At 42.0% G+C, this 19,931-nt stretch overlaps 1 protein-coding gene across 1 annotated transcript in view; it reads right to left on the bottom strand.

The window, feature by feature from the left end:
* LOC150085895 (immunomodulatory peroxidase-like) overlaps positions 1-19,931 on the bottom strand; it is a 312,395-nt gene that overhangs the window by 217,452 nt on the left and 75,012 nt on the right. Inside the window, exon 7 of the mRNA XM_090374732.1 lies at positions 16,926-17,036. Within this exon, the coding sequence (XP_090230858.1) occupies positions 16,926-17,036 (111 nt within the window). The remainder of the gene's footprint in view (positions 1-16,925; positions 17,037-19,931) is intronic.

Below are 19,931 nucleotides of genomic sequence, written 5' to 3'. Positions count from 1 at the left end.
CTTATTTAGGCTATCAACCTCCACCACAAGGGATGGAAGTCTGTTCCACCAACCAACCACCCGCTGGCTAAAGGCAAATTTCCGCACGTCTATCCTACATCTGTCTTTCCTCAATTTGAATTTATGCCCTCTCAGGTGATTTTTCTGAGCTAGAGGAAGAATCTCATCAGCATTGAGCATGCTTAAACCATTCAAGGCTTTATACACCTCTATCAGATCACCTCGCTGGTGCCTAGTCTCCAGACACTATAAATTGCAAACTTAAGCCTTTCTTCGTAAGAGCACCCCTTTGTTCCATTTACTAATCTTGTTGCCCTTCTCTGTACTCGTTCCAGCAGCTCTACATCTTTCTTGAAATGAGGCCTCCAGACCTGTATACAGTACTCTAGGTGTGGCCTGACCATTGCCTTATACAATGGAATAATCACCTCCTTATCCCTGCTGGAAAAATTCCTGTATATCATTGACAATACTCCATGAGCTACTCTTGCAGCCCATCTGCACTGCTCAGAGAACTTCATATCTGCCTGCACAACCACCCCCAAGTCCCTTTCATTCTCTACCACTGTCAGTGTAGTACCACAGAGTTGATACGTTGCTCTGGAGTTGCTGTTTCCCATGTGTAGTACTTTACATTTGTCAATGTTAAACTTCATTTGCCACCTCTCAGCCCATCCGCTCAACCCTTCCAGATCCTGTTGCAGCAGCATAGTGTCAGTAGTGTCCTTGACAACCCTGCCAACCTTTGTATCGTCTGCAAACTTGGACATTAAGCTTGATATACCATCATCAATATCATTTATAAATACAGAAAACAATAATGGACCCAACACCGAGCCCTGAGGGACTCCACTAATAACATTAGTCCACGATGAGCAGTGTCCATTGATTACCACTCTCTGTCTTCTCCCCCTCAACCACCCCTTTATCCATAGCAGCAATTTGCCTCCAATGTCACACTGCTCCAATTTGTGTAGCAGTCTTCCATGTGCAACAGTATCAAAAGCCTTTCTAAGATCCAAGTATATAATATCAAAGTTATTCCCTGCATCCAGTTCTTTTGTGACTGCATCATAGTATCCAATCAAGTTGGTCAGGCAAGACTTCCCCTTAACAAAACCATGCTGTGTCTGAGCTATAACTGAAGTCTTGTCTAAATGATCCTGCAGTGCTTCTTTAACCAGTGCCTCCATTAATTTTCCTGGAATAGAAGTTAAGCTCACAGGTCTATAATTACTTGTGTCAGCCTTTGATCCCCCTTTGTGAATTGGGGTCACATTTGCACATTTCCAGTCTATGGGTACCTCCCCTGAGTCCAAGGAAGCTCTCATAATTATGGCTAAGGGTTTGCTTACTTCCTTTGCTGCCTCCTTTAATATAACTGGATAGATCCCATCCACCCCGGGTGCCTTTCTTGTGTTTATCTTCAACAGTTTCTCCTCCACTTTACTCCCAGTTATTTCAAGATTCTGTAGCTTACTGCTAGAGTTGAATACACCTCTGGCATTCCCCTTGCTGAATAACTCCTCATGTGTGAATGTCGATGCAAAATATTCATTTAGTTTGTTAGCTACCTGAGCAGGATCATCAACAGTTGACCCATCAATATCAAGTGGACCAATCTGATTCATCCCCTTCCTTCTAGAGTTTACATAAGTAAAGAACTCTTTGCTGTTTTTCTTTGCATCCCTTGCCAAGGATTTCTCGTAATCTGCCTTCGCCTGCCTAACCTCCTTTGTAACTTGGTTGCATATCAACTTGTATCTATCATAGGCTTCTATGTCATGTGTTAATTTGTAAGTATCCCATGCATTTTTCTTCCCTGCCATATGCCTCATTAGATAATCTGACATCCATTTTGGCCTAAACCTTGAACAATATTTCTTAGCTGGTATGTAAAGCCTAGTAGCTTCCAAGATAAGTTCTTTGAATGCTTCCCATTTTGAATTTGCTGTTGGTAACATCATCAGTTGGTCCCACTGTATAGAATTTAAATACTGTCTCAGTCCATCGTAGTCGCCTTTACGGAAGCAATAACCCTTCCCTTTACCCCTAATGGTAGTTACCTCTTTCAGTAAATCCCACTTCAGCACACTGTGATCACTGCCACCTAGTGGTTCATTTATCTGCAGATTCTTAATGCATGAAGAATCACTGCTGATAATCAAATCAAGAGTATCACTCCCTCCAGTTGCCTCCCGAACATGCTGATGTAGAAAACAATCATCCAATAAATCCACAAAAGCCCTGCTAGTGCGTGAGTAACCAGCCCCCAAATTCCAATCAATATCTGGGAAATTAAAATCTCCCATTATAAGACTCTCTGATTTACTGGCCCACTCTATTTCCCTGTACAGTTCCTTATTATACTCATCAGAGTCATTAGGCCTATAGCACACTCCTACTCTCAATTTTGATCTCCCAATGCTTATGTCACACCAAACTGACTCAACACTGCACTGTCCAGCGATGTCGACTGGCTTCACTTCCTTGGTTTTTATGTGTTTCTTAACTAATAGCATAACCCCTCCCCCCTTCCTATCCTGTCTATCCTTTCTGTAGACGTTGTACTCCCCAAATTGCAGTTCTGCATCCCTTATATCTGTGCGACACCACGTCTCTGATATCCCAACAATATCTGCCTTTGATGTTTTGAGCAATACCTCAAATTCATCAAATTTATTTACTAAACTCCTAGCATTGGTGTACACACAAGTATATATGCACCTGTTCCTATTCTTAGCTACCCTAACACAACCCATGTGTTTACTTGTACCGCAGTGACTCCCAGCAGTCTCTGAAATACCATGCATCTTGTTTTTCAGGCTTCTGCTCATTCTAATAGAAGCAGTGCAAGAATCTCTTTCACCTCTGCCAGTGGCTACTGTCAATCTATTGGTCTTTGTCTCCCCCCAAGCTAGCAGTTTTCCGACCCACCTAACACTGCCTCGATAGCATCAGCAAATATTCTTGCACCCTTTCTATTTAAGTGTATCCCATCCCTGTAGAAGCAATCTCTCCTGTTAACAAGTACAGTCCAGGCTGAAAAAAATTCTACCCCTCGAGCCTTGCACAATCTTTCCAGGGCCGAATTGATCGACAAGGCTCTCATCATATACTCCCTCCTATCGTGTCTGGGCAGAATTGCAGACACTTTCAAATTCAACCCTAATTCTCGGCTTTTGTTCAGCAGTGACCTGTACTTGTTAAGTAATTCTGCCGGTCTCCTACTCTTAATATTATTAGTGCCAACGTATACAACTATATCACCTTTTGTGCCCTTAAAAGATGATATTCGCTCTACAACGTCATCAACCTTTGCCCCTGGCAGACATACCCTGGTCCTGTTCCACCTATCTCTTTTACAAAACATGTTACCCGTTTCCCTGACAATAGAGTCACCAACAACTACTAGTTCCTTCGGGACCAGCGCATTCTGCCTTGGGGGTTGCCTCTGTGTCACGCGATGCCCATGTGCAAGCTCTGGCGTTGATGTGGGCAGCTGAGAGCCTGATGGGCCCCTCAATTTATTTTCTTCGAGGGCATCCACCCTGTCCTTCAAGCTCTCATATAGGCCCACAAGAACGCCGAGTTGTTGCCTGATATCGATACACTCCTTGCATCGCGCACACCCAAAGACATCCCCCATGGCAGTATCATGTCCCGTACCCGATTGCTCTGCAAACATCAAGCAAACAGTGCATTTTATAAGGTTGTGAGTCAGAGGAAAACTGCCCCCCTCAGTTCTGCTCTGAGCCACAGCACTTCCATTAGCTTGAGCCTTTTGCTTTGCTGCTCTGGTCTGAGTCATGATTCTATTAATTTATTAATTAATTATGTTATGTTATTAATTATGTTAAATATAATTAATTATATTACGTTTGTAATCTAAGTCGTTATATGTATTTATTTAAACGTACAATTTAACTGCTAACGAAGTTCAACTAACGCTATCGTATCACAATGGCGGGAAATTTACGAACGGTAGCGGAGTTGAAACACGTGGAAACCCTTACCGATACTTTTATGCAATTACAAGGCCGAGTAAAGAATAAATACATGAAATTAATCAGAAAATCACAAAATAATGTTATACTACTAAATTTAAATCAAAAGTTTAAAAAAACAATAATTTCAAATCAATAAATAAGAAAAATCCACTTAGCGGCTTTGAACACGACCGTCTCTAGTGGCCTCGTCAGCAGACATCAAATACCAGATACAGATAAACACCAGATACTGAACCAACTCAGTAGAACCCCGATGATAAAAACATCACTAAACCGCTTTGCAGTTAATAAGGCAAATTGGGAAACTTTCAACATATCACCAGCTAAAGGAAAAACTCACTGCTAAGGTTCGGGAGCACTCCCAGACTGCGAGTCGAACCAGAGAGGCAAAAGACCTGCAAAGAAAAGTTACTGAAATTATCACAAGAGCTAGCAAACAGGCAATGAAAAGGAAAACCGCAAAGTCAGGCGCCATGCCCTGGTGGACCCTTGACATTCAAAACCTGAGAAGAGATGTAATGAGACGATAGAGGGCTTCCAACGGGCCTGCGATCTTGGCCGGCCGCTGAGGTCGCGGCCATGAGGGACAAATACAAAGACGCAAGGAATCGATGCACCAATTAATAAAGGACACCAAGCGCAAAACTTGGGAAAATCTTGTTTCCACAGCAAAAAAAAAAAAAAAAAAAAAACTATTATATTTAGACCACCCGAATAATTAAATTCATCTGCCGTGCTGTGTGTCTTATGTCTGTTAATTGCCTGTGTTCTGTGGTCGATTTGTCTGTTTGCTGGAAGAAAAATCCCAGTTTCTGGCGAAAAAACATTGCTATCTACGCCTGAGACCGACTAACTCAGCCACGGGGTGAAAGAGCCCATTAAAGTTCCTCGCGTCATCGAGGGGGTTCGAACCCGGGCCTTTTCCAGCCGGTGTGGGGAGGACGGTGACGATACCACTGTGCTGCCCGCGCAGACTGTTTCCACAGCAGGGAGCGCTGACCCCTGGGGAGTGGTTTATAAAGTAGCCACTAACAGACACCTCAGAAGAGAAGTCGCAGAAGGTTGCTTCTGCGACTTCCCACAGGGTGTTCCATCACTGTTGAGTAACCCGCTGGGTTTCCTGACCACTACGTGGGATGACTCGGTGACCAATATCTCAAACACCATCTTCCTGGAACAGATAACTCCTATCCTCCCTGCACAACTGCAGATCTGTCAAGAAAATAACTTATATTTCACTGACCAACAAGAAATACTCTTCACTGTGGATGAGTTGCAGGCGGCCGCCATGCAAATCAGAAGCAAAAAATGCCCTGGCCCAGACCTAATTGAACCGGAAATTGTGAAGAAAAGGTGGAATACACTGCGGATCTGTTACACACGTTATATAACACCTGCCTCCAAGAAGGATCCTTTCCTAATGACTGGAAAATTGACAACGTCAAACTTATATACTGAAAAATCCATCAAAACAAGCAGAAAAACCAGAGTCTCACCGTCTGATCGCCTTACTCCCAGTTGTAAGCAAACTATTCGAGAGAATGCTGTACAAGAGGCTCCTCCACTATTACGAAGGGACAAACCTAATAAACACAAAGCAATTTGGATTCAAACTTGGCCTATCCACGATTGTAGCTCTCACTCAAGACACTACTGGATAAAGTAGAAGCCTGTACTACCAAATATTTTCTTGTTATCAGCGTCGAATTCGCGGGGGTGTTTGACGCCATCTTGCAGCTGAGCGTCCTCGCGAGACTTAGGCAGGCTAGAGTGCCTCTAAACCACAAACCAGTGCCTCTATAACACAACCAGAAGTTACCTAAAACAGAGAACGATCGAAGTACATGCACTGTATAGGAAGCTAACCAGACAAATCCACAGGGAGTGCCCACAGGGCTTCGTCCTGGGCTCCCTGTTATGGAATATGATTTTAGATGAATTCCTGGCCCTTGATATTGGCGAAGTCGGCGCCCAGGAGTTCACCGATGATTTGATACTAACTGTTGCTGCTGACTGACGAGCGCAGATCGAAGGAAAAGCCAACCACGCGATAGGAATTTTGCAAAACTGGGCTACCATCCATTGCCTGCGGATTTCGCCAAGTAAGACCTGCTCCGTACTACTGAAGGTCAGACTCGACCTTCCCAGACCACCGCAAGTGAAAATCCAAGCACCACAATAAAACTTGCTACAGAAATCAAATATCTTGGAATCATCATAGACAAAAATCTGTCTTTCCAGTCCCATCTAAAGTACATTAAACAAAAGATTCGGAAATATTTTGCATTGATCGCAAGAGTGACCAGGAGGGACTAGAGGCTAAACAAGCGAACCCTGTCGCTTGTTTAAGCACCTTGGAAAGTATCCAGCGGTCAATAATTCTGACAATCACACGACCTGTCTCGACGGTCAGCACGCACGCACGCACGCACTCCAGGTTCTGGCGGGAGTCCTCCCGCTGGACTTCGAAATCATTAGATCGTCCTGACATATAATATGGCAAAAGAAATACCGTGTACTGTCCTGAACTATACGTTGGACCTCGTCAACAACAGGAAGCTTGAAAAAACCACACTACTCGACCACCTCCGAGAATGGCAGGATCGGTGGACAGAGTCCACTAAAGGGGAAATCACCAAGATGTTCCTCCCTGGCGTAAACAGTCTTTCCAATACCCCCCGAGTTGGTTCCAATCGGGGCGCCATGTCACTTTTCTGCTCACTGGGCACGGGCCATTTAATGCAAAATTGTCTAGCTTCCGAATCACAGAGGATTCCCGTTGCCTCTGTGGCCGCGAGGAGACATGGCAACATCTCATGTATGACTGCGACCAAAATGAGAACCTGCGATGTATGCTCACCACTGCTATCACCTACTTCCAGCAGAACATGGAACAGCACCTTCTCGACTCGGTACAAAGCCCTTACCATCTTTGCACAGAAATTCTTCGCTAGAAGGAGCACTTAAAATAAACCCCCATGCACAGCACCTGTAAGCTGTTGATGAATCACGAAACTAGGACTGGAGAAAACTGTAATACACAAGAAAACTGTACCAAAATAACCTACAACTACGAACATGGTTGTTCACAAGGGAACTGATAACCAGGAAGACCTACGTCTGAACCAGACAAACTGACACAGGACTTGACATGAACTGGATACAAATTATTCGCACTGGACCACTAGCTGGATGGCTAAACTAAATGGCCAACGCACGAACTAAGAAAATGATATCACCAGAACCCAAGGCAGTATCCTGATGACATGCACACTGGGCGACCTGAACAGACAGGTTACATGACCAACCATACGACAAGACTTACCTCATGTATGACCTTACGACTGGATTTGGCTCCTACATTGAACATGATCACCAACGAAGATCCGGTTCAGATCGCTTGGACTCTTCACATGCTCTCTACTGCCAATGCCTGATGGCGATATGTACTGGGCTCCCTTGCCTGGTACCTTTACTCCCTTTCCCATGTTGGGGAGGAGGAGACAGTCTTGTTTTCTCTCCTCCCCTGCCAACCCTTATTCTTCTCCTGGTGGGCACGGGCCTGCCTAACTAAACATCCTGGGGTCGCCTTCTCAATCGTCCCCATACTTCTGTCTTTTCCCCCCTGCCTTCAGTCTCTCTCTCCCTACTCTGTCTAATACGCCAGCGTATAACCCCACACAAATTGCAAAAACTTAATTCTGTTCAAATTAAACAGCATAAACCGCAATTGGCTTTTCTAATTCCAGCGCTCAACCTTACCGATTTTTTTTTTTTTTTTTTTTTTATAGGCACTAGTCACTGAAACCTCAGGAAACTAGGTGGCAAGGCCTGCCAGAGTAAATTTTCAAACTACTGTGTACCTGGTCTACCCCCACGAGGTCAAGTGTGGGCCTCGTGAATCCACACACTTAAATATCTGGCCTTCCCAGTGAACTGGTACAACAACAATGAAAGCAACGCGGAAATGGGGGAAAGGGGGCCGCTAGATATCAATACACTTTACACTTATAGCATTCTCGGGACATGCAATCGAGCCGGAAATTAGCAAGAAGACGGAAAAAGCACACCTAATGGAATACGCATGACAAGTATGGTAGAATAGGTGAATGAATTCCAACAAAGGAGAAGTTGCAAGGAGGTTCTTCCCTCGCATCGACAAAATCTACCCAAATTCACCACCCTGGTTCTACATACGAGTCTTTTCTAGATTCTTACTTACGTGCCATGGACCGTTCAATGACAAAATTTCTTCACTTGGACTCCTTGAGAACCCATACTGTAACTGCGGTGAGCCGGAAAGTTGGGCACATATTATTATTATTATTATTATTATTATTATTATTATTATTATTATTATTATTAGACATCCTACAACAAATTAGACGGCAACATTGAAAATCAGAAAATACATAAGAATAAATACAACAACAACAGTCACTTGACACAAAAATCGTTCATTACACATGATCAAGAGTTCAATTCCACAGAAATGTACACTCTCCTCTTCATTAAATTTGTAGTGTAGTACACAAGTCTGCTTCTATCAGCTTCCTGTAGGCTTTGTCATGGCAGTACCTGTTCGGGTCGATTTTGAAGTCTCTAAAGAGCTTCAGAGTATTGGCAGGAAACATCCGCCTTAATCCCTCCATGTGATGTACAGCGCTTCGGAGACTATGAGGGTAGTAGAGCCGAGTCCCAGGGCGTGGCTTGACCACAAGATTACCAATTTGTGGGGCATCTAAACTCCCAGTCAGAAGTTGTGCAAGAGTGCTGATGTTACACATGGTGACCATCTGTATCCATGGAGCTACGTTTAAGTTTGTATACAGTATGGATTTTGAAATGTAAAGGGCTTCCCGGCAATCCTATTTAACCACCGGAGCACCCAGTATTCCACGCTGAGAAACTTCCTAATGTAGGCATTTGGGGCAGGAGACCAAATAATTGAGGCATAGAGGGAAAGAGGAACAATACATCTTTGGAAGTATTGGGTCACTAGTTGTTGATTCCGAATTCCAATTAGCTCCTGTCTTACAGCCAAAATGGTAGCAAGAGTTTTTGTTCATCCACGTCAATCCAAGGTCAGTGTAGGTGCAGACTTTCTTAATCTGGGCTCCATTTATAGATAACTCAATTCTATTCTTTATCTTCTTATTTGTTATTGTCAGTTGTGCTGACTTGTCAGAGTTAAGTCATAAACCTATTTTACCTAAGTATAAATGCAGATCATAAAGTTGAGCGTTGGCGTAGGAATTGACGTCGGACACAAGGGCGAGTTCGCTAGAGACAACAAAATACTTAATGTCATCGGCGTATGAAATAAAACTATGATTCTGCGATAGAAAAGGTTCCAGAGTGGCCGCGAAAAGCAAAGCTGATAAAACTCCTCCCTGAGGGATTCCTCAAATGAGGGTGTATTCTGCACGGAATTCTTGATGTTGTACAATTAGGTTTCTTGGATTCAAAATGGTTTTGGTAATCTGTAATAGTTTGCCTTCAATGCGGAAGTAAATTGACAAAATATTTTCAAAGGCAGATAAGGAAACATTATCAAAAGCTGCCTTAATGTCAAGGAATTCAAGGAATATGATATCAATTTGGGCCTTTTCATTTAAAGCTTGTACTCTGAAGAGAATCTCCAACAAATCAGTAATAGTGGATCTTCTTTATACTACGGTATGGAGGTGGGGTGGCCTGTGCGATTAAAAACACTGTTGGATTAAAGCAGGGAGGATGGCTTTTTCAAAGAGTTTTAAAAGCGAACAACTGATCGATATGGGCCGAAAGTCTGAAGGGTCTTTAGGATTCTTTTTTGGCACCGGCCTCACATAGTAGCGATTCCATCTCCGGGAGAGAACTCCATCTTTCAGGATGTTTTGGAATATGTTCAACAACACATCAACAATATAGGCGCTACAAATTTTTTAAATAAAAATTTGGAACCTGTCGGGGCCGTTTGTAGATTTGTTTGGCAAGGAATTAATATCATTGATGATATCTTCTCTAGAAACAGTGACAACGGATAATGTATTCACACAAAAACTGCCATTTGCCAAAATTTGTTGTGCCATGTCCTCCGACCTATATTCTTGATCATTTGTAGCTTTGGCACCTCCGTAGCCAGGTGGGCAGGAGCAGCAGTGCGTAGCACACGCTTCTTGATTAGACTGGGGTTCGAGCCCGTGCCCACCAAATACGGAGGATGCGGAAAGGTCAGGGAATGACCACCGCATATCCTCGGAGCAATATGGCCTTAGTTGCTAATACTCCTAAAAACCAAATAACAAACAACCAAACAAACAAACAACATTTGTAGCTTTCCCTTCGCCTGGTAGCCTTTCAAAGCATTCTTTAGCCCAGGGTCTGAATGTAGTTTCATCCATTTCAAATTTAGTAGACTTTTTGCTGACAATTCGTTTTGAATGTTGTTGTTTTCTTAGAATCTCTTCGTAGCGAGCAAGTTGTTTCTTTTTCAAGAAGATATCTCTTTTTTTCTTATAGTCCGTGAGGTCTTCATTAAATCCGGAATTTCTCCATTTCCGATAAGCCTTTTGATTGGCCACGAACGCCTTTTTTAAAACCTCGTTGAACCACGGTTTGGTTTTGTCGGTGATTCTTACTTCCTTCGAGGCACCCAGGTCAGAAATTAATAAGAGCTGTCTGTTCCTCAATCAGATTGGTAGCTTCTTCCACCGGTTTATTACAGAGAGCATCCCAGTTGTATGTCCTAAAATAATTTCATGTTTTACAAACTTCAGGGAGTATATTTTCTTGGTTTGACTTGTTTGTTCATCGATTTGTTGCACACCTGCTCTATTGGATGAAGAAATTTCACAGCATATTGGGCAGTGATCTGACTGGAATTTAGTTTGAGGGATGACATTTTTTATGTTATTCAGATTATGATATAATAGGTCCAAATACTTCTCTCCCCTAGTCAGAAGCGTATCCAGTAGGGTCAGTCCTAAGGTTTCTAAGGTTACACAAAGGTGTTCTTTAGCATGATCGTGTCTTGGGCTAGGCATATTAAAGTCTCCAGTTGCGATCACAGGAAGGTCAGTGGCAAGATTCTCTGATATCCACACAAGCAGCTCGGTCTGGGGGTGTCTGCAGTGTGCTCCGGTGGAAGATAGATAAGGCAGACTTGGATTTTTTTGAGCCTTCTTCCTGAACGAGACGGAGATAGCTTGAAAGTTTTCAGTTTGATTTGATTTTATTCTTGTAGGATGAAGACTTTCATGATATAGGATAGCAACACCTCCACCCCTCGTTTACTTTCTGCTGTTCCCAATAAATCTGTAACTAGGAGATTGGACCAGCAGATCCAGTTGTCTGTTATGATTCAGCCAAGTCTCCATAATGCAGATGAAGTCGTATTCTTCAAGGTGAAGGAAGGTCTGTAATTGTATGCAGTTTGCTAGCAATACTTCTAACATTCTGAATGAAAAGGCAAATAGGCTGGATTTCTCCGGAAGGGGGAGTTTCTTTCTTTAGTTGCTATAATATTCGATGAATACTTCCTGATCTCTGCACGAATGCTGTGTTCTTTTCGCGAAATATTTTAACTAATGCACCCAGTGGCCAGTTGTGGTATGCAAGGATCAGATTTAGGTCAAGTCAGCATGTAATAACAAATGACGAATATGAAGGATGCCTCGTTTTCAACTGTCTTACTTCTGTGTGGACTCTGTATCCCTGAGCATGTCAATTGCCTGTGTGTTTGGAGCAAGTCTGGTAACAAAGACTTTCTCCCTTGTTCTTACGGCCATAATATTGAACCTCCTTACCAAGTGAGAAGTTTACATGCGCCGAGGTTTAGATGCGCCGTATCCTTCGACAAGCAAGGTTGCCTTCGACAGCCGCTGATTTTGCTCGCTCCCATCAGTCTTCTGGGATGAGATTCTCGTTGTATTCTGGTCAGTGATTTCTGCATACGTCTGCCTGGAACAATTTTCAGGACACACCATATCAGCCTCACATAAAGCCGGAATATCGGTGGGAGACATACCCTATGGTAAGGGAAATAAAGAGAGGCCTGGGAAGGAGCCTTGGATTTTTTGTGAGTAACTTCTACCAGGGGCTGTTGCTCATAATTCTCTGTCATAGGTGGTTGCGCAATGAGTCCACTTATTTCTATATTCCGTTGTTAGGGAGAGACGGAAGAAATATTAAATACAGCATCTTGTTGTCTATGTCCCACTGCTAGATAAGCATTAGTAGAGGCACATGATGCAAGAAAGCAAGCTTATGCAGCATCAGCCAAAAAAAAAAAAAAAAAAAAAAAAAAAACTTCTCCCATTTCACCCCTCCGTTCGTTCCAAATACCTGTCCAGCCCAGCCTTAAATTTATTTAGGCTATCAACTACCACAACAAAGGATGGAAGTCTATTCCATCAACCAACTACCCGCTGGCTAAAGGCAAACTTCCGCACAAAAATATGCTACAACGGTCTTTCCTCAATTTGAATTTATGCCCTCTCAGGTGATTATTCTGAGCAAGAGGAAGAATCCCATCAGCATTGAGCATGCTCAAACCATTCAAGGCTTTATACACCTCGCAGGTGATCCAGACACTGTAATTTGCAAAACTTAAGCCTTTCTTCGTAAGAGCTTTCTTTTGTTCCACTCATGATCTTGTTGCCCTTCTCTGTACTAGTTCCAACAGCCCTATATCCTTCTTAAAATGAGGCCTCCAGACCTGTACACAGTACTCAAGGTGTGGCCCGACCATTGCCTTATACAAAGGGATAATCACCTCCCTATCCCTGCTAGAAATATTCCTGTATATCATTGAAAAGACACCATGAGCTACTCTTGCAGACCGTCTGCACTGCTTAGAAAACTTCATATCTGTCTGCACAATTACCCCAGGTCCTTTTCGTTCTGTACCACTGTCAGTGTAGTACTATAGAGTTGATACGTTACTCTGGGGGTTACTGCTTCCCATATGTAGTACTTTACATTTGTCAATGTTAAACTTCATTTGCCATCTTTTAGCCCACTGCTCAACTTTTCTAGATCCTGTTGCAGCAGGGTACTGTCATTAGTGTCCTTAACAACCCTGCGAACCTTCGTATTGTCTAAAACGTGGACATTAAGCTTGATATACCATCATCAATAACATTTATAAATACAGAAAACAACAATGGACCCAACATTGAACCCTGAGGGACTCCAGTAATATCATTAGTCCACGATGAGCAGTGACCATTGATTACTACTCTCTGTCTTCTCCCACTCAATCATCCCTTTATCCATAGCAGCAATTTGCCTCCAATGCCACACTGCTCCAATTTGTTCAGTAGTCTTCCATGTGCAACAGTATCAAAAGCCTTTCCAAGATCCAAATATATGATATCAAAGTTATTCCCTGCATCCAGTTCCTTTGTGACCACATCATAGTATCCAATCAAGTTGGTCAGGCAAGACTTCCCCTTAACAAAACCATGCTGTGTCTGAGCTATAACTGAAGTCTTGTCTAAATGATCCTGCAGTGCTTCTTTAACCAGTGCCTCCATTAATTTTCCTGGAATAGAAGTTAAGCTCACAGGTCTATAATTACTTGTGTCAGCCTTTGATCCCCCTTTGTGAATTGGGGTCACATTTGCACATTTCCAGTCTATGGGTACCTCCCCTGAGTCCAAGGAAGCTCTCATAATTATGGCTAAGGGTTTGCTTACTTCCTTTGCTGCCTCCTTTGATATAACTGGATAGATCCCATCCACCCCAGTGACTTTTTTATGTTTATCTTCAACAATTTATCCTCCACTTTCCTCTCAGTTATTACAAAATCATCTAGCCCACTGCCATTTCAATTCACTACTGGCATTCCCATCCCTAAATAACTCATCATGTGTGAATGTAGATGCAAAATACTCATTTAGTTTGTTAGCTACCTGAGCAGGATCATCAACAGTTGAGCCGTCAATATCCAGTGGACCAATCTGATTCATCCCTTTCCTTCTAGAGTTTACATAGGTAAAGAACTCTTTGCTGTTTTTCTTTGCATCCTTTGCCAAAGATTTCTCATAATCTGCCTTTGCCTGCCTAATCTCCTTTGTGACTTGGTTACAGACCAGCTTATATCTATCATAAGCTTCCATGTCACCCATTAATTTTTATGTATCCCATGCATTTTTATTCTCTGCCATATGTCTCATTAATTCATCTGACATCCATTTAGGCCTTAACCTTGAACAATATTTCTTAGTTGGTATGTACAGCCCAGTAGCTTCCAAGATTAATTCTTTGAATGCTTCCCATTTTGAATTTGCTGTTGGTAACGTCATCAACAGATCAACAGTAATAGCCGAGAAATGTGCACGGGCTTGAGCATCTTCTCTGCATATATCGATTTTATTATGTTCCATTGGCCACTTTATGAGGATCCACAAAGGACATTTTTGCAAGATTTACCTACATACCACAAGACCAAGAACAACACATTCTGGACAAAACAGAGGACTATGTGATCTTTACTAGATTTACACAGAACCTCTTCGCGAGAGGAAGAACCCTGACTGCGATAACGAACTGAAGAGTCTTAGGACCAGAAGAAGCTATGGAAACTGACCAAGGAACCAGAAGAAATCAACTGGTATGAGTTGCGTTCCTGGATGGGACCTACGTCCGCAGTTTAACCACCTACTGGACTTGACATTTCCTGGAATGAACTAACAATTACCAAGAGTGACAATCTACAGCTTTGCTGCCGGCGGCTTTTGGCCATCTGGACTACGCTACCTAGTGTGGTATCTTTACTCCCACCTTATTTCACCTGGTGGGGTTTGTCTCCACTGACTTTCTTGAGATTGCCTTCCCTATCATCCTCATACTTCTAAGTTCCCCCTCCTCCTTCAGTCTTCAACTCTACTCTAACTTACTGCGCATTTTTTTTTTTTTTTTTTTTTACATATAGGTCCTTGCCACTGAAATCTCCGGTAACTAGGTGACAGGGCCTGCCAGCGTGAAAGCGATCCCTCTACTGCCTGGCCTGCTTCCACGTGGCTAAGGATGGGCAACGGGAGGTACCATCAGGGGCACAACGGCTAAACGTTTTGAAACCTCTCGCCTTCACAGAATACCGCCATACACAACAGATAGACCTAAGAACGCTTATACGCACACAATGTTTGATTGATTATCTTTATTTGAACATAAGGAAAGCACGTGAATAATAAAGGTAAACTGCAGCCATTACGAATCCACTGTAGGATTGAAGCCTCCTCAACGATTCATGTTGAGGGAAATAGACCATAATCTGCCACGCTGGTCCAGTGCGGATTGGCAAATCAACCGTATTTAGCAATCAGGGGCTTGAACCCCGGGCTACTCAAAGAGCATGTGCGACTGAACATGCTCTTTGAGTAGACCGGCGGCTCCTGACCACTCGGCTATGGAGTAATCACAAAAAAATGACAATAATATATTATTTACAAACATTTGGCAATACAACACACGGAGCTTTTTTCTTTTTCTTTAATTTCGAATATTTGGGGAATATTTGGCATATTCCCCCTCTTCACACCCTGAATACGGCCCTGACTCCCAGTGTACGGATTTTCATGAAATTTTATATTTGGGCCTTTTAAAAATATTTGTGCAGCCATTACAAATTTCATTAAAATTAAAGAAATAGAAAGCCAGAAAGCATTTTTGGTCCATACAATTTGTATGTAAATTAAATGTAGTTTTAATCAGATCCGGCTGCAGGTCTATCAGTGCCAAGTGCGAGATGTTTTGGTGCGCCCTCTCCGACTTTAAATTTACAGCAAATCAGTGAATTTTTTGGGAATTTTGCGTCCCCTAAATTTTGGTGCCCTGTTCGGGGAACCGATCAATCGTGCCTTAAACCGGCCATGGTTTTAATGTAGTATTAGCTTCAGACGATTCATGCACCCTTCGCATATATTGTGAACGTGGTATAACTTGTGAAGAAATACATACGAGTACATATATCTCCTTAATTTAAAGAAAGAAAAAAAAAAAAAAACGAACGTGCCTGAAAAGTAGTGAAATGTGGGCATTATATAACTTGCCCTAACATCATTATTAGAATTTTATAACTAACTGACCCACTTCCCCCAGCATTACTTCACCCCTAAACTAACTTAAATGTATCGCCAGAATCGTAACTAGGTATTACTGAATCGGGGGGAAAATTAAAATTTTGAGTCCCTAGTACTCCATAAATAACCTTTAATAATTAACAATGAATAAATAATTTGTATAAATAAGGCTGAAGGACATTAGGAAGCGAACTTTTTCTGCATCAGCTAATGATTTATTTTGGACTGATGCATTTTGCAGTATTTTATTTTTTAAAATTCTGCGAAATGAATGTGACAATTACTCGGCAGCCTTTCCAAGTTTGACAAGAAAAAATAAACAAATAAATATACGTAAAAATAAAATATGTCAATAAATAAATATTTGAATACATAATTTTAAACTCATGTTTTTTCTTGTTGGCGCATCAGCAACTTGGGCCATATTGCTCTATATAATATGTCTATAAATTGCTGTTTGCTGGATGAAAAACCCGAGTTTCGGAAGAAAAAGACTATGCTATTTTTGCACCAGACTGACTGACTGACTAACTCAGCCACGTTGGGGAAAAGGCGCATAAAACTTCCTTACGTCATTGACAGGATTCAAAATCAGATCTTTTCCATTTGGTGTTGGGAGGATGGTGGTTATAACAACTATACTAAACATGACAGCTATCTTTTTACATAGCTGGACAAGAGCCTCGCTCAAGTTACTGGATATCTTGGTCGCTGTGTGATAGTGAACCCATAATGATTTCTATTTTATAATATTTAGTTTTAAGAAGTGCTGTCATTAAGTACAGCATATGACCGGGAGTTTAACCAATAAAAGTATTTATCATTTTTAACATGAATCGCTTACCTCCGTTTCCTTCCTTCTCGCGTATTAATTTCACGTCCTTCTCAGAGGATCCATACACCATTGAAGCATCAATGAATGAAGTTACTTGGTTCACCTGATTTCTTGGTTGACCTGCACAAATATTTAAATAAATTCTTCCATGTAGTTTTCTTTTTAATAAGGAATCTACATTAAATAAATCTCAAAACAGGGATATCAAGCTATGGAGTCTCCCAATCCTAAATCTAATCTATCATACATAATCAAAGTTTTTGAATATACATTCATGAACCAAAACCACCTACATTCATGACCACTTACTAATAGCGTATTGGCTGCCATTCGCGATTATAGCCACATTCACCAGGCGTGGCATCGACTCCATGAGACAGTTGTTTCTCTGTACAGTTGTTCGTTGTACTCATCAGAGCCATTTGGCCTATAACACACTTCTGCTCTCAATTTTGCTTTCCCAGTGCTTATGTCACACCAAACTAACCCAACCACTGTCCATGTCAGCTGGATGCACTTCCTTAGATTTTATGTGTTTCTTAACTAACAGCATAACCCCTCCTCCCTTCCTATCCTGTCTATCTTTTCTGTACACACTGTACTCCCCAAATTCCAATTCTGCATTCCTTACATATGTGTGACACCACGTCTCTGATATCCCAACAATATCTGCCTTTGACGTCTTGACCAGCACTTAAAAATTCATCAGGCACAATATGGCCTTAGCAGCCCTTGTGCCATTAAATAACACATCAATCATCAAATTCATCAAATTTATTTACTAATCTCCTAGCATTAGTGTATATGCAAGTATACCGGTAGATGCACTTGTTCTTACTCTTAGTTATCCTTACACAGCCCATGTGTTAGGATAACTTGTTCCGTGATAATTCCCAGCAGTCCTGGAAACCCCCAACACCTTGATTTCCAGGCTGCTGCTCATTCCAATAGAATCAGTGCAAGAATCACTTTCACCTCTGCCTGAGGCTGCTATTAATCTATTAGTCTGTGAATCCCCCATGCTGGCAAATTTCCCACCCACCTAACAGTCTCGATCAGGGGCGGCTGGTTGATAGGCACTGCGGCACTGCAGCACCCACAGCTTTTTAAATCTAAATATAAAGTCAACCGAGTTATATGAAATTTTGTGAAAAACAATGGAACGCAATGAATATTTTTATTAACAGGTCCCGCATATAGTATGCTCATCCTCTATTTCCAATAATCATTTCAATAATAAACGAAGAAAAACACGAAATCGTTTTCAACTTTGAAGTTTAACCGTAGGTGGAAAACTGTGCGCTACACAGTTCCACAGTTGGGCCCCCAGAGGTTGAGTCAATGCCTAGTTTGCAGGTTGCCAATACGCATTTTTTAGAGATGATAAAACGAATCAAAGGAACTGGGGAGCGAGCAGTGCCGATTTGAACAGTGAACCAAACTTGAATGAAAAAGTTATTAATCAATTATCAACAAATAAAAATCGAAGAATGGATTTTATTATTTTATTCTAAAATAAAATTTCGAGATTACCCATGTCTGCTAATGGTAAGTGTCCAGTTAATGTTTTGTCGTATTTTTAACTTGCTTATTATTATTACTATCTAGGTCTACATATCTTATAATCAAAACAATTTAATGTAACTTTAAGAAGCAGCACCCCCATACATCAGAGTCACGAGCCGCCACTGGTCTCAATAGCTCAGCAAATATTCTTGCGCCCTTTCTATTTAAGTGTATCCCATCCCTGTAGAAGCAGTGTCTACTGTTAACAAGCACAGACCACACTGAAAAAAATTATACTCCATGAGCTTTGCACAATCTCTCCAGGGCCGAAATGACTGACAAGGCTCTCATCATGTACTCTCTCCTATCAGGTCTGCGCAAAATTGCAGAGAATTTCAAATTTAACACTAACTCGCGACTTTTATTTTCAACATTGATCTGCTAAGTAAGTCCCCAGATCTCCACTCTTAATGTCATTAGTGCCAATGTGTACAACAATATCGCCCTTTGTGCCCTTAAAAGATGATATCTGCTCTAGAACGTTATTAACGTTTGCCCCAGGCAGACATACTCTGGTCCTGTTCCACCTATCCTTTTTGCACAATATATTTCCCGTATCCCTGACAATAGAGTTGCCAACAATAACTAGCGCCTGTGGGACCAGTGCATTCCGCCCTGAAAGTTGCCGCTATGTTGCCTTATGCACAAGAGTGAGCTCTGGCACTGAGTTTGGCAGCTGAGAGTTGATGCCACCACTTTCAATTCGTTCAAGGGCATCTACCCTACTCTTCGAACTCTCATAGACGCCCATCAGAACACTGAGCTGGTGCATAATTTCTTGATACTCTGTGCACCTGGCACACACAAAGACAGCCTCCTTGGCCAGACTGCCGCTGTATTACCTGATGCACAAGAGTAAGCTCCGGCGTTGAGTTGGACAACTGAGAACTTGATGGGTCGCCCTAATTTAATTCCTTCGAAGGCATCAATCCTACTTTTCAAACTCTCATAGACGGCCATCAGAATGCTGAGTTGGCATTCTGATGGCAATCAAAGTGGGATACACTTAAATAGAAAGGGTGCAAGAATATATGCTGATGCTTCGAGGCAGTGTTAGGTGAGTCCGAAAACTGCTAGCTTGGGGGAATTCACAGACTAAAAGGTTAAACGTAGCCGCAGGCAGAGGTGAAAGTGATCTTTGAACTATTTCTATTTGAATAAGCAGCGGCCTGGAGCGAAGAGTGCTGGGGGTTTCAGGGACTGATGGCAGTCATCATGGAACAGTACAATGAACAATTGTACAGAGAAATAGAGTGGGCTAGTAAATCAGAATGTCTTATGAAGGGGAATTTAACTTCCCAAATATTGACTAGAACTTGTGAGTTGGTTACTCGCACATTAGTAAGACTTTTGTGGATTTATTGGATGATTGTTTTCTGCAGTAGCTGGTTCGAGAGACAACCAGAGAGGGCAATACTCTTGATGTCGTTATCAGCAGTGATCATTCGT

Source organism: Mastigoproctus giganteus, chromosome 5 (genome assembly GCF_048544385.1).
Source record: "Mastigoproctus giganteus isolate SK-2022 chromosome 5, ASM4854438v1, whole genome shotgun sequence".
Classification (NCBI taxonomy): domain Eukaryota; kingdom Metazoa; phylum Arthropoda; class Arachnida; order Uropygi; family Thelyphonidae; genus Mastigoproctus; species Mastigoproctus giganteus.
Note: the sequence above shows the minus strand (reverse complement) of the source record. Positions and strands in the feature narration are given on the sequence as shown.